General features: G+C 42.2%; 1 protein-coding gene across 1 annotated transcript in view; it reads left to right on the top strand.

The window, feature by feature from the left end:
* The window catches only part of LOC115459055 (PHD finger protein 10-like), a 54,218-nt gene extending 38,821 nt beyond the window's left edge, over positions 1-15,397 (top strand). Inside the window, exon 7 of the mRNA XM_030188918.1 lies at positions 14,882-15,397. Coding sequence (XP_030044778.1) covers positions 14,882-15,058 — 177 coding nt within the window. The 3' untranslated portion in view covers positions 15,059-15,397. The remainder of the gene's footprint in view (positions 1-14,881) is intronic.
* The last annotated feature ends 916 nt before the right edge of the window (positions 15,398-16,313 follow it).

Raw genomic sequence — 16,313 nt, 5'->3', positions numbered from 1 at the left:
TCAACCCCCCCCCCCCCCCCAGTCTTACATGCTTATAGTTAAATGGGAGCAGAACATATACTGTTAATTTCTTTGTTGAGCAGAATGAGTCACATAAGTCTGATGATATCTGATGGTGTTGATGTGACAAAGCACTGAAAAGCCACTAGGCATATCTAAGCATGCACAGATATTTCCACATGTAGTTCCTTAGTCGCTTTCTTTTGGTGTAAGATGTCAGATGCAAGAATTAACTTAAACTTTTCTTTCACCGTTAATCTCTTCAGGCTTCTTCTGTTGCCCAGTATTTTTTGTTAGGCCTGCTTGGAATTTTTGAATATTTTTCTTTATTTCCTGCATATTACTGCTGTGGACCCACCCGCTTTTGATATCATAAGACTTTAACAACTATGTTCTGATCTTCCCTTCTGCAACCCCCAATTATTTTGTTGGATTTCTCTTTGGCAATTTTCTTCTTCATGGCACTGAAACAGATCAACAGCTTTAAAAGGTGCCCCAGATATAATGGTCAGTATTCTCAATGGAGAAGGGTAGTTAGTGGGGTTCCCCAGGGCTCTGTGCTGGGACCGCTGCCTTTTAACATATTTATAAATGACCTAGAGATGGGAGTAACTAGTGAAGTAATTAAATTTGCTGATGACACAAAGTTATTCAAAGTCGTAAAATTGCGGGAGGATTGTAAAAAATTACAAGCGGACCTTACGAGACTGGGAGACTGGGTGTCTAAATAGCAGATGACGTTTAATGTGAGCAAGTGCAAAGTGATGCATGTGGGAAAGAGGAACCCGAATTATAGCTATGTCATGCAAGGTTGCACATTAGGAGTCACAGACCAAGAAAGGGATCTAGGTGTCGTTGTTGATGATACGTTGAAACCTTCTGCTCAGTGTGCTGCTGCGGCTAAGAAAGCAAATAGAATGTTAGGTATTATTAGGAAAGGAATGGAAAACAAAAATGAGGATGTTATAATGCCTTTGTATTGCTCCATGGTGCGACCGCACCTCGAATACTGTGTTCAGTTCTGGTCGCCGCTTCTCAAAAAAGATATAGTGGAATTAGAAAAGGTGTAGAGAAGGGCGACGAAAATGATAAAGGGGATGGGACGACTTCCCTATGAAGAAAGGCTGAAGCGGCTAGGGCTCTTCAGCTTGGAGAAAAGGCGACTGAGAGGAGCTCTTTGTAAGCTCTTTGAGCGGGGACTGTCTTTCTTCTATGTTTGTGCAGCGCTGCGTACGCCTTGTAGCGCTATAGAAATACTAAATAGTAGTAGTAGTAGATATGATAGAGGTCTATAAAATAATGAGTGGAGTTGAATGGGTAGATGTGTAGCGTCGGTTCACGCTTTCCAAAAATACTAGGACTAGGGGGCTGCGATGAAGCTACAATGTAGTAAATTTAAAACGAATCGTAGAAACATTTTCTTCACTCAACGTGTAATTAAACTCTGGAATCCGTTGCCAAAGAATGTGGTAAAGGCGGTTAGCTTGGTGGAGTTTAGAAAAGGTTTGGACGGCTTCCTAAAGGAAAAGTCCATAGACCATTATTAAATGGATTTGGGGGAAATCCACTATTTCTGGGATAAGCAGTATAAAATGTTTTGTACATTTTTGGGATCTTGCCGGGTATTTCTGACCTGGATTGGCCACTGTTGGAAACAGGATGCTGGGCTCGATGGACCTTTGGTCTTTCCCAGTATGGCAATACTTATGTACTTAAGTTATTTATTGTGGACTTCCATAAACATTTCCTGGCCAATATTCAGTGCAGTCTTCAACGATTAAAAAAGCTTTTATTCTTGCCACTTTAAAACACAACCTTGTGGAAAGGGAGCAAGCTGGACCTTTTGAAATTTTATTCATGGATTAATCGGTGCGATCTGAATTTGAAGTTTAAGATTAGTTATGTTAAGAGAGAAATCCCCTTTCTGGATATTTTGATTAGAAATGTCAATGGGAAGATAGACTGATATTTACTAAGGAGCCTAGTTTTTTGTCTGACAGTGGTCGTCAATTCAATATCTGGATGCCAGAAATCCTGACCCTTTGAAACAGAGAAATGTGGGCCACCCGAGAATCCGGACTCTTTGAAACCTAAACCTTTTCCGGTAAACGCGGCTGTAGTGATGCAGGTGCGGGACCATTTTTGTGCACATATCACTCCTGATCTGCTGAGCCCACTTCCTCAAATGCAGAAAGGTTATGTCGTATGGGGTGGGACCGGCAAACCTAGCAGCAACGCACACAGGGAAATGGTCCCGCACCTGCATTTATGAAGCCAGTTGAGGACAGCAGCAAGAGGGTAAGCGGAAGGGAGAGGAAATACTTTAGAGAGAACATTTGAAATTGGGATGCAGAAGAGTACTCTGAATCTGTGCTATTAAGGCTGGGAACGCTTGGAATCTTGAGTGGAGGTTGAACAAATAAACTCTAGAGGAGGGGGCAAGCAGTTTTGTTAAGGTCAGCAAAGCGTTGTGGTAATCAGTATAAGTCACACATCTTTGAACAGGAAAAAATGAACATTCAAAAACAAATTTTACACCACAATTAGTTTTTTCTTGAAGATAGAGGGCATAGGCGGTCGGTGGCCCAACTGTTTGGGGAGGCTAAAGGGGGCAGGGTTAGGGGTGGGGCCAGGGGCGGGGCTTACATCCATAATTTTCTGACAACATAGAAAAAAAATAAGTAAAAAATAAGTCACAAAACCTTTTATTAAATTTAGATATTAAATATGTATCATATGTCAAAGAATAAAGTGGTTGCTCAAAGCATGTACTAACCACAATTGCTCAACTGCAAAACAGTATGCACAAATTTGTGCAAAAACACACTCATAAACCTTACTGTACCATAACACTGGGCAGACCCTAATAAACCAATATACCACCCATACGGAAAATGCAGACAGTCAACAATATGAAACAAGGGATCATAATATCACAATTCTCATGTAGAGCCACAAAACACCCTTTTAGGGTGGAAAGTATTCACAATGAGCTCCTTTTATGTAGATCCTTCAAGAGGTAGTGTGTCATGATTTAGGCTCTAAAACCCTTTCTGATGATTTGGTGCCACTTCAGGAAGGCCAATTCACAATCTCTCCACTGCAAAACACTATACACAAACTTGTGCAAAAACACACTCATAACCTTACCAAACCATAACAGTACTAATTCCAAAGACAGGACAAGCTACAACCTTATGCATGGAAAGGCAGCACTGTAATTACACCGGGCTCTAAAACACCAGTGCACCACCTAGTGAAACAAAAAAAACACCAAAAAGGGCTGAAAATACTACACGCTAGCAGAATACTGCACCTTGATCACATGAAAAACACATGACACAACAAATATGAAGGCAAAATACTGAACTGGAAAGTTACCTCAAGAAGTCAGACTCAGCATGCAGCAATACTAGAAAAATTGAAACCTACATGCAAAACATCACAGATGCACATTTCCAAAAGCTGACATATTCCAGTTAATAAATTCTGAATAAAATACTTTTTTCTACCTTTGTTGTCTGATCATTTAGTTTTTCTATTCGCTTTGGTCCCAGTGTCTTCTGTTTTATGCAGGGTCTTCTTTCTATTTGATATTTTTTCTCTCACCACGTCCACCATCCTCCTGTGTCCTTATGCGTCCTGTCTACCATCTGTAGCCCTGTCCCTATCTTTCAGTATCCCGATCCAGCTCTTAAATTCAACAGTCCCTCCATCTATATCCAGCATTTCTCCTCACTCCCCTCCATCCATGTGCATATACTTCCCGTCCCTCCATCCATGTCCAGCACCTTCCTTCTTTCTCTCCTACTCTTCCATCCAGTGTCATCCCTCTTTCTCTCTCCATTCTTCCACCCATTACCCTCTCCCAATCCTTCCGTCCATTGTCTCCCTCTATCTCCCCTTCCTTCTAGACAGTTCTCTCTCTTGACCCTTTTCCATTCAGCATGTCCTCTCTCACCCCATCCTTCCAGTGTCTTTCCTCTGTCCCTCCCTACCAGTGTCTTCCCTCATTCTGCCCTCTCCTTCCAGCATTTTTCCTCTTTCTCCCTCCTTTCATCCAGCCAGCATTTCTCAGTCTGACAGCTAGGGTCTCCCCCAGTTTCTCCCCAACAGCTTCTCTCTCTCTCTCCTGCCCATGTCCCCTCTTTCTCTCCCCATCTTTTTCTGGCTCTCCCCTGCTTTTTTCCATGTCCCTGGCTCTCCTCTGGTCTTTTCCATGGCCCCTCTTTCTCTCCCCATCTCTTTCTGGCTCTCCCCTGCTTTTTTTCCATGTCTCTGGCTCTCCCCTGCTCTTTTCCATGGCACCTCTTTCCCTCCCATATCTTTCTGGCTCTCCCCTGCTTTTTTCCATGTCCCTGGCTCTCCCCTGCTCTTTTCCATGGCACCTCTTTCTCTCCCCATATCTTTCTGGCTCTCCCCTGCTTTTTTCCATGTCCCCTGCTCTTTTCCACGGCCCCTCTTTCTCTCCCTATCGCTCTCTGGCTCTCCACTGCTCTTGTCCATGTCCCCTGGCTCTCCCTCTCTCTCCTCCTACCGTTTCCAGCCAGTGGCCACATTCTCTTCTCTCCCTCCGGCCCGGGCCTCTTAACAGCAGCGCTTACAGAAGAAAAAAAGAAGCGCGGGGCCGGGGCCGCAGTAGCCTTCAGACATACGCTGTCGGCTCTGCCGGTCCTCTGACCCCGGAACGGGAAATTGACGTCACGGGGCAGAGACCGGCAGAGCCGACAGCGCATGTCTGAAGGCTGCTGCGGCCCCGCGCTTCTTTTTTTCTTATGTTATGCTGGCTGTGGGTGGAGAGTAGTGATGGCAGGTCTCATTCCTGGCTGCCGCTGCGCTACTCAACTGAAGATTTCGTCGAGTCTTGTAGGCGTGGCCGAGGGGAATTTCACAGCTGGGCTGGGGAGGCTTAGCCTCCCCAAGCCTCTTATACGGGGCGCCTATGATAGAGGGGTTACCAATCCAGAAATTGTGGGTCCTTCATTAACGTGAAATGGACTGTATAAATAAGTGAATAGGCTATCCTGCTGTTTACTCCCCCCCACCCCCTTTTACAATATCATCTTCCTTTTGGTTTTTGAATCTTAGTGCCCCCTCTCCTAATGCGGTCTAATTCAATGAGACATAATTAAGTTTCTTTGTATGTTTTTTCCTGTAAATTTACCCATTTTAGTAAATGAAGCATTCTATATTTGTTAATGAATAAATCAACAAAGTTTGCCTGTTCTTCTCTTCTTTATTCTTCCAACAGTGGCTAATTCAGGTCACAAGTACCTAATAGAATCCCAAATAGTAGCAAGATTTATGCTACTGATCCCAGGGACAAGCAGTAACTCTCCCCATGTCTATTTCAATAGCAGACCATGGACTTTTCCTCCAGGAACTTGTCCAGACCTTTTTTAAATCCAGATACACTAACCACTGATACTACATCCTCTGACAAGTTCCAGAGTTTAACTTTTTTTTAATGTGCATGAAGTCTTTATTGTCAATTAAACAAACAGTACAAAATACAATGTGAAATCAGTAGATACTTATACACAAGCCAGGGTGTCAGAAAGTATGCCACTTAGTACTATTCCAATTCGTAAAAGTTTAACTATTTTTTGAGTGAAAAAAATATTTCCTCCTGTACATTTTAAAAGTAGTACCATGTACTTCCTTCAAGTGTTCCCTATTCTTTGTACTTTTTGAAAGAGTAAAAAATCGATTTACGTTTACCCATTGAACACTACTCCATATTTTGTAGACCTCTATCATATCCCCCCTCAGCTGTCTCTTTTCCAAGCTGAAGAGTCCTAACTTTTTTTTAACCTTTTCTTGTATGAAAGTCGTTCCATCCCCTTAATCATTTTGATCGTCCTTTTGAACCTTTTCTATTCTGCTATGGTGACCAGAATTGCACATAATACTCATGATGTGGTTGCACCATGGAGCAATACAGAGGCATTGTAATAATCCTTGTCTTATTTTCTACCCCTTTCCTAATAATTCCTAGCATTCTGTTAGCTTTTTCGGCCGCCGCAACACACTGGGCAGAAAATTTCAGCGTATTGTTCATGATGACATCTAGATCTTTTTCTTGGGTGCTGATTCCTAGGGTGGAACCTAGCATCAGATAACTATGATTTGGATTATTCTTATCCAATGTCGATAAGTGCATCACTTTGCACTTATCCACATTAAATCTCATCTGCCATTTGGATGCCTAGTCTTTCGGCTTCCTAAGGTCTTTCTGCAATTTTTCACAATCCGCATGCATTTTGACAACTTTGAATAGTTTGTGTCATCTGCAAATGTAATCACCTCACTCGTCATTCCCATTTCCAGATCATTAATAAATATGTTAAATAGTACCGGTCCCAGTACAGATCCCTGGGGCACGCCACTATTCACCCTCTTCCATAGAGAATTGGCCATTTAACCCTACCCTCTGTTTTATATCCCATCAACCAATTCCTAATCCACAACAGAACATTGCCTCCTCTCCTATGGGTTTTTAATTTTCTTAGGAGCCTCAGGAACTTTGTCAAAAACTTTCAGAAAATCTACATACACTAAATCAACCGGCTCACTGTTATCCACATATTTATTCATATACTCAATGAAATGAAGCAAATTGGTGAGGCAAGACTTTCCTTGGCTAAATCTGTTGACTCTGTCCCATTAAACAGCTAGTATGCTTTCATACCCTGAGGTTATGATAATTAAAATCATGCAGTGTATTCCTCTTTACATACTATTGTTTTATTGTCTACCTGCAATAACTTGCAGGCTATGAGGTAGAGTTCTTCAATAAATTACTGATACAGTTATTCAGTTTCTGTATTGTTCTAGGTGAACCTTGAATTATCCAAGAGTTTAATTTTTTTCGTTGTTTTGTGGTCTTGGATTGTATCAATATGTTAATATTGCAATGAACTGTGCAGGACATATTTTGTATTTAGTCATTTCTTCATTTTCTTCAGGTTTCTCACTGTCTAAAATTAGAGCATCACCTGCTTCTTGGTTAGATCATTATGCTCTTCATTTTCCCCAGTTTTTGTAAGTCTTTCTTTTGTCAGAAGCAAGGAGGATATGTCACATGACATATTCATCAATTAAATCCTTATTCCACCATTATTTTCTCTGTTTCCAGAGGATTTTAATACTCGCTTTGTGATCAGGTCTAATGCTGGGACTCGACACTAGGAGAGGTGTTAGATGCCATAGCTCCTTCAGAAATTTCCTGTTGTACATCCTCTTGCCATCAACCATGGTATCACAATGGCCTTTGATTTTTAAAGTGCCAGGTTTGCAATGCTGACTATCATCTAGTTTGCTTCAACTCTGTAAATCCTGATGGCGATCTTCAGACTTTCATGTGAAATTGCTCAAATAAAATTACTATGCCAATCTTATTGAAACATCAATTAATCCTACAAAAAAATAAAAACATTTTTTGATTTTTTTTCTAACATGACATCTAGACCTGTTTAAAATTTCACTCAGGTCCCACCACCTACTGATGTTTTGGCTCCTTCTTTTTGTGTCTAGGATTGATTCTTTAAGAAGACCTTTTGGGGTGTTTCAACCATGCTTACTGAATTGTCTTATTCTAGTCCACAGTTCTCAAGCTGATATAGCACAGCCTGTAGGTATTTTTTCAGGGTCTAAATTTCAGCTTCCTACATTACATTTGTTATCCAAATCTCTGTCCGTCATGAATATCATATATTTTCTTGATTCAGTTCCATACAACTAGCTGAAAGCTGCCAAGCATGGTCTATTGCCTTTGCTGTTGGAGATGATAACTCATATTCTTTCTTTCCCTTGGAATTGTGCCGTTATCTTGGAAGGCGGTCTTTTGTCCATCCCGTTCTTAAGAAACTTAATCTGGATCCTGCAATCCCAGCACCTTATCGCCCTGTCTCTCATTTATGTTCTTTGTCAAAAGTAACAGAAAAGGTAGTTTCTACACAACCATACTGAGCAGGTATCAGTTCTCCATCCTCGACAATTGGACTTTAGAACATCAGTGGTAACTGCAATTCTGAGCAAAATTCATTTCATGTTGGATAAAGGGTTTGTCACATTAGCAGTTTCTTTGTATCTTTCTGTAGCCTTCGATTTCTTTGATCATCATCTTCTGATAGCTAGACTGGCAGAAATTGAGATTACAGATCAAGTTTTGAGATGGTTTACCTCATTCCTGAGATCAGCAAGAAATCCTTGTTGATTTAAATAAATCTCTATGCATTAGAGAGCTGTTTATTTAAATCAACAAGGATTTCTTGCTGTTATCATTGAAAAGTGTGTATATTGTTGTTGTCTTTTCTGCTCTTGATTTTTTTTTTGTTACCTCATTCCTAATACCTCATTCATTTACTGTACAAATGGCATGTTCACTATCTTCTCATTCGCTTTCATTTGGGTGCCTCAGGGCTCTATTTTGTTGATCACTTGACTCTGTTAATGCTAAACTGTGGAATCGACTATAGGGAGATCATTTTCAACATAAAAATAAAGTGGTAGTGCGTATTGTGTAGCTTTCATTAATAGCAATGAGGTTAAACAGTTAAGTGACAAGAGTTCGGTTTTGTCTAGTTCATGTAAAGTCTATTTATTTTTTATGTGGGATGGATCGTTATGGTAAGCCTTCTTGAACAGGTCAGTTTTCAGTAGTCTACGGAAGATTGCTAGGTCATGTATTGTTTTTATGGCCTTCGGTAATGCGTTCCATAGTTGCATGCTTATGTAGGAGAAGCTGGATGCGTATGTGGATTTATATTTTAGTTCTTTACAGCTGGGGTAGTGGAGATTGAGGAATGTGCGTGCTGATCTTTTTGCGTTCCTATTAGGCAGGTCTATGAGGTCTGATATATAAGTTGGAGCTTCCCCGTGAACGATTTTGTGGACTAGGGTGCAAACTTTGAACGCAATTCGTTCTTTTAAAGGGAGCCAGTGTAGTTTTTCTTTTAGGGGTTTGGTGCTTTCGTATTTCGTTTTCCCAAATATGAGTCTGGCTGCTGTGTTTTGAGCAGCCTGAAGCTTCTTAATGATTTGTTCTTTGCATCCGGCATAAATGCCATTGCAGTAATCTAGATGGCTTAGCACCATCGATTGTACCAGGCTACGGAATATTTCCCTTGGGAAGAAAGGTTTGATCCTTTTAAGTTTCCACATTGAGTAGAACATTTTCTTTTCAGTATTTTTCACATGGTCTTCGAGTGTGAGATTTCGGTCAATTGTGACTCCTACCATGTTTCCCTGAAAATAGGACATCCTCCGAAAGTAAGACCTAGTAGAGGTCTTGCTGCAATTTGAAAATATAAGGCCTCCCCCGAAAATAAGGCCTAGCAGAGGAGGCCTTATTTTCGGGGAACGTAACGTCAGGCGAGGGTGGGACACAGAAGGAAGGAGTGGCCAGCCCTGCTGCTTGCAGCGAGTGCGAAGATGAATGGTGAAAGGAAGCGTTTAAGAGGTTAGTTCCGGGAGCGACTGAGGGCAGGGGGAGCCGCCGATCGAGGGGGGGAGCCGGCGATATCGGGTGAGGTGGGTGACCTCGATGTTTCCCCGAAAAATAAGGCCTCCCCTGAAAATAAGACCTAGCAGGTCTTGGGGAGCAAAATTTAATATAAGACAGTGTCTTATTTTCGTGGAAACACGGTAGAATTTTCAGACTGTCTGAGACCGGAAGGGTGTTGTCTGGGTTGTTTATGGTGCTGGGTTTGTTTGTGTTATATTGTGAGGGCAGAATAAGACACTGTGTCTTTTCTGCGTTTAGCTTTAGTTGGAATGCATCCGCCCATGAATTCATTATTTGGAGGCTGTGTTTGATTTCATTTGTGATTTCGGTTAGATCGTGTTTGAACAGGATGTATATCGTGACATCGTCTGTATAGATGTACGGGTTGAGTCCTTGGTTGGATAACGACTTGGCTAATGGTGTCATCATTAAGTTTAAAAGGGTTGGTGAGAGCGGTGATCCTTGTGGTACTCCGCATTCAGGTTTCCATGGTGTTGACGTTTTTGAGTTTGATATCACTTGATAGGTTCTTGCTGTTAAGAAGCCTTTGAACCATCTAAGTACGTTTCCTCCAATCCCGAAGTAGTCTAGGATGTTCGAGAGTATTTAGTGGCTGACCATGTCGAACGCGCTGGACATGTCAAATTGTAGGAGAAGCACATTGTTTCCAGTTGCAATTAATTGTTTAAATTTGTTTATGAGAGTGGTTATAACTGTTTCAGTGCTATGGTTGGATCGGAATCCTGACTGTGATTCATGTAGTATAGTGAATTTGTTTAGGTAGTTGGTAAGTTGTTTGGTTACCATACTTTCCATTAGTTTGACTACCAGGGGGATTGATGCTACTGGTCTATAGTTGGTTGTGTCGTTTAATTTTTTCTTTAAGTCTTTGGGTATAGGGGTAAGAAGTATATTTCCTTTTTCCTTGGGGAACAGTCCATGTTGTAACATGTAGTTCATGTGTGACGTAAGGTCTGTTTTGAAGCATTGGGGGGCGAGTCTTATTAGGTTGCTGGGACAGATATCCAGTTTGATACAGATCTGCATCGTGCCAGTATTCTCTGCCTCCAGCAGATGGTGCAGCAGGATTGATTTGAGACATGGCTCCCAAGAATTTAGGCTACAATCTGAGTCCTCCCAGAGGCCGTGGTGTAGTTCTTAGGGGGCCAGTCTAAGCATCTGCCCCTGGTAGAGCTAGGGAGCTGCCCAGGTGCCAGGAGTTGAACCAAAGACTGCTCCTGAGGTGGATGGAGTGTCTGGACCCCATGGGGCCACTGCTCAAAGGGAGGGAATCTGTGTCATGAGTAATGTCTGGTGCAAGACTGAGTCACTCATCCACACACACCCACACCTTTTTTCACTGTCTTTGATCAACAACTCTCTCACTCCCTTCCTTCTGCCTCCACCTCCACCAGCATCTCCTGTGGCCTATACCTCACTGGGAGAGTCTACTACGGAGGTATTAGCAGTCTTGGGACTGGGGTGGACATCCCTTTCCAGTAAGCAAGCTGCTGTTGGGCCTGTGGAAGTAGGATGGAGTCCACATTTACTGCAGTATATTGTGAGCTGTTTCCAGAAGGCTCTTGTCTCCTGGCCCCTGTCAGGGCAGCCTGAGGAATTACTGCCAGGAAAGCTGGTGATTTTGGGGCCCTGTGGGGTCTGCGCAGAAGGGACCAAGAGGAAAAAGCATCCATGCATGGTATCCCAGGAATCTGGGACTCCCCCCCCCCCCCCCCCCCCCCAGGTTTCTCTGAGGACTTATCTTCAGAGACAACTGGGGTTGAAGAAGATGATGAGATGGTCTGTCCAGGGACAATTTATCAATAGAAATGGGGATAATCTTGCTCTTGGAGGAAGATAAATTCCCTGTCATCCACCTGTTTATGTGGGAAGAATTAATGACACTCAGTGCCCAAGTGGTGTCCTCCCTCTGCATCTTAGAGGTTCCAGAGCAGCAAATGTTGGATGGAGACCCTGTTTTGTAGGGGCTCAAGAAGCCAACTAAATTCTTTTCCTTCCACAGACTTAGGGTGACTCTACCCGCTGCCCTAGGAAGACATAGAGCAGTTGTTTAGCTTTCCCCTTGTGGATGTTCTTGTGATGGTGGTTACAAAGAAGGCCTCTATCCCAGTAAAGGATAGTCTTGCCTTGACGGAGACTCGTGACTGGAAAGTGGAAATCTTACTCAAGCTAGGGTTTATGTCATCCGCACTAGAAGTTTAAGCAGTGATATATGGGGGTTATATGGCCCAAGCCCTCCTGCATTGCATCCAGTAGCTCCTGATGTTGGAGGAGTTGACAGTGTTTGGAATCAGTAGTGGTATTTGTGGCTAGTACACTCTGATTTGGTGCAGATGGAGACCAGATCTTGCCCTCTGTCATGCTGGTGCATAGGCTCTGGCTTTGCCATTGGACAGTGGATGTGACCTTTAAGGTGCATCTTTGTAAACTTCCTTTTTGAGGGAAACTACTGTTTGGAGAGGACTTTGAAAAGCTGGTGAAAGATCTAGGTGTGGTGAAGCCCCCAGGCTTCCCTGAGGATTGGGTTTGAGAGCCTGGGTAAAGTCAAGATCCATATCGCATTCCAAGCATTGGGAATGTTTTTACGCAGCTTGTTCATTCTTGTATTCCTTTGCCTATGTCTGGTTGTTTCAAGAAGGGCAAGCCCTTTTGGGGAGTCCGTAACACCCAAATTGGCAACCCTGTCCAGTTTTCAGTAGGCATGACTACCTAATGAGGCGCTGTGGACTCATTCCACAGATAGGGTGTTGCCTCTGTCTCTTCTCAGAGTGGGTCCTCTTTACCTTGGACCAGACCTGTAGGGCCTTGAAGTGATTCAGCATATCCTTTAGCTTAGTACCATTGGAAGAGTGAGGTTGAGGCTGCTATTTGAATTATTTTGTAGCCCTCGATTGGGGAGGAGGTCATTTCATCCAATACTAAAAATGGCCATACTGAATCAGGCTAATGGTCCTTCTAGCTTAGTATCCTGCTCCCGACAGTGGTCAATCCAGGACACAAGAACCTGGCAGAATCCCAAAGAGTAGCAAGATTCCATGCTATCAACCCCAGGGATAAGCAGTAGCTTTTCTCATGTCCTCCTTCATAGCAGATTATGGACTTTTCCTTCAGGTTAGACTCCAAGCTGCTCTAGGTCCTAATAATTATAGGGTAGAAGGCAAGCATTCACTTTAAGAACATAAAAACATATCAAATCACTGCAGGTCCAGGATAGACTCCAAGCTGCTCTAGGTCCTAACTGGAAGCTTGTGTTAAATTCAAAGATAAATCTTACTCTGGAACTGTTAAACATGGGCCGGTAAAAATGCAGACTCCTTTTTGCTTGTAGCTTGGCCCTTGAGAGATGGTGTTTAATGTGCAAGGATTAATCTGCACTACTGGTATCAGTGCTGTTAAGGGCAGAGAAAGCTTCAACTTTGCTGGCCTTTGTGCGGGTCTGGTTTATGCATGAGTCTTGGTATATGGCTGAGGGCAACTTTCTGCTGTGGAATTCAGATATTCTTCATTTTAGGGTTTTCATAAGAAGGTCTGGAGCTCAATTCCATTAAGGTCCAGGTAGCAGCACTGGCCTGTTTTTGAGGCTGGTTAGGTTGTTTCCCTGGTGGCACACCCAGACACTGTACGGTTCTGAGGAAAGTTAAGCAAAATTCATCCTCTGTCTTATCTGGTGGTACATGAGTAGGATTTGCCTGGGTTCTGAAAGCCTTGTCTCACCTGCTGTTTGAGCCCCTCAAGGGCTCCATACTTAGATTTTTCCATGAAAGTGGCCTTTTTGGTGGGCATCTGTTCAGACAGAAAAGTCTCAGAATTGAAGGTGTTTTTCTGTAGAGATATCTACCTCATATTCATAGAGGGTGCAGAGACATTGCGCATGGTACCTTCCTTTTTTCTGAAGATTGTGTCTTCCTTTTATCTCAACCATACAGTTGAGATGAAAGGCCTTTTGCAGAAAGGATAGACGTAACCCAGAGGTTCTACACATTCTGGATGTTGCTCCATTATTTGAAAGTGACAAATTCTTTTCATAAGCCAGACCACCTTTTCATGTTGCACCGAGATCCCCACAAAGGGGAAGTGGCCTCTAAGACTTGTTGTTCTGATGAATAAATAAGGCTATTGGAACAACTTAACTCCTGAAGAAGACGGTGCCTCCTATTTTGCAGGCTCACTTCACAAGGACACAAACCACCTTATGGACCGAAGCTAGGGCCCTTGGCCTGGAAGATATTTGTAAGGCATCAACACGGTCATTGTTGCTTTCCTTTATTAAGCATTATAGATTGAATGTCCAAGCTTGGGTGGCAGAGTGGTCTCCGAAGAGGCCATGTCTTTCTGCCCAGTTCAATGAAGCTTGAGTGCATCCGACTTTTCTGGATTGGTCTAGCAGGAAAATGAGGAAGTTAAAATTTGATCTTACCTACTAATTTGCTTTCCTTTAGTCCTTCTAGACCAGTCCAGTTCCTTCCTATAAAAACTGTGGGCTTTGTGTCTATCACTCCTAAGTACTCAATGACATTTTGATGGATGCTGGGCTTTCTGCTTCCATGTATCTACATAGCTGCTCCATATAGGAGCATCAGTTTGTTGGTCGAGTGTTGATTTCTTTTGTTGTTCAGGGGTTCATTGTTTAGCTCTGCTTTGTTAAAAGTATACTGGCAAGATCAAGACTATACCAGCCCTTATAGAGGTGATGTCTCCAAGAGTCAGTGTTCAGGCTCCATCTGCTGGTTGGGAAGCACAGCCTACTTGTCTGTACTAGTCTAGCTGGATGAAAGAAAGGAAATTAGCAGGTAAGACCAATGGAGGTGCAAAGGGCAGCTTCTAAAATGCTTTGTCATAAAGCATATTGGGACAGATCTAAAGATCTCGATATGTATAGTTGTACAGGAAGCAAGTATTTCAGTTGAAAGGAAGCTCTAGAGTGAGGGAGAATAGGATGAAATTGAAAGGGATAGGTTCAAGAGTAATCTAAGGAAATACTCCTTTATGGAAAGGGTGGCAGATATGTGGAACAGCCTCCCGTTGGAAGTGCTGTTGACAAAGATTTATGTGAATTCAAGAAAGCATGGGACAAACAGGATCTCTATGGGAGAGGAAGAGATTGTACATAGTATGGATAGGCTATATAGTCTTTATCTGCTGTCTGTGTTACAATGTTTAAGACCAAATTTCACCTTAGTCGCTTGCTTCTGAAGGATTTCTGTCATTTTGTTGACCATTTTCAAACAATAATGGGTTTAATTATATTTTAACACCTTCAGGCTTATTATATGTTCATATTAACAGGCAATATTGTTTTTGTATTGGTTGGTATATAACATGCTCGTCAAAGAATAATCTCTTGTATTATAGGACAGTTCTTCTGGCAATGTATCTGAAGGTGAAAATCCTATTGAAATCCAGGAGGATTCTTTTCAAGGAAGACAAAAAGGAAAAGACAAACCTACTACTCCAAAAAAAGAGGGTTCCAAACTATCTGCATTGTCCAAATCAGTTCCAGGGTACAAGGTAGAAGAAAAAAGCCCCTGACTCATCTTCCTTAATAAACAGCCTTTCTCCTTGAAAATTTTACTTTTTTTCAAATATTGAATTTTGTTATTTCACTAGCTTTTCTTGTGTTTCTCATCTGTTTTCTTTCCTTTTATGTTATTTCACTTGGACTTTTTTATGTTACTCTCTTTATGCAGTGGCATGTATTTCTTATTCTGTATGGGATTTACTCAAAACAAATTGTAAATGTTATAGTAGTAACCTACAGCATTTTAGGTAGAACTTGTTCATCAGACTTGCTTCAAATGACAGGTTTTCTCTAACTGTAAAACTGGCACTTGAGATTTGTTGTTAACAAGAAATTAACCTGTACAGTTCAATGTGGATTTTTTGCTACAAAGAACATCTGAGTACAGTAAAATGCCTATACCTCCTTTTAGACTACTTAGTCTTCCCAGAAAGTGTTAGCTATACCACAGCTAACCCCTGATGTCTTGAGGTATGTCTGAAAGATGTTCTTTATGGTCTTGGTTTGCTTCATATCATTAGCTGACCCCAGTTCAGATCACTGTTGGGGTGTTGCTCTGATGTACCATGCTCTGTGCTCTCTTGAATAGCAGCTACTGGGGCTTTTATTGTGGGGTATTATCGATGGAACTCATACAGCTTTGCATGGAATATTGTTGTTTGCTGTCAGTTTCCAAGAATTTTAATTTGGGGCCATGACCTTCCTAGTCTACTAGACACACAAGCATATTTCAAGTTTTTTGGGAGTCCAAAATAGCTTTCACTACATATTCCTTGTGCCTGTAGACCTGGACTGGGGGAGGAGGTATCTGGGGTCCAGCCTGGGAAAATAAATTGTCTCAATAACTTCAGCAGAGTTATATGGAACAACACGTGTATCTGGAGGAACCAAAGAAGCTTTCATTCAAAGGTGTCTGAGCATCTTGTGTGTTATATGATATAATCCCATATACTGGTGGTCTAGTTTTCAAGATGAGAGCATGGATTTCACATGTTGTTGCTAATCATACTTCTGGCTCAGTGTGTATGGAAAACCCTTTTACCATTAGGATTAGCTTGAGCTTAAGCTGCCTTAGTTTCTGGCTGCTTTTCTGGCTTTTCCTGCATCTGCTGAAGCATCTAAACAAGAGGCGTAACCATGGATATATGTGGGGGGGGGGGGCGGGAGAGGCCCCTCCACTTTTGCATTAGGCCTCTCCAAAAATTTAGGTAGTTTTACTTATGCAACTGTTGCAGTAAATAACATGGTGCCCAGACTCCTAGGTCA

Source organism: Microcaecilia unicolor, unplaced genomic scaffold (genome assembly GCF_901765095.1).
Source record: "Microcaecilia unicolor unplaced genomic scaffold, aMicUni1.1, whole genome shotgun sequence".
NCBI classification, from domain to species: domain Eukaryota; kingdom Metazoa; phylum Chordata; class Amphibia; order Gymnophiona; family Siphonopidae; genus Microcaecilia; species Microcaecilia unicolor.
Note: the sequence above shows the minus strand (reverse complement) of the source record. Positions and strands in the feature narration are given on the sequence as shown.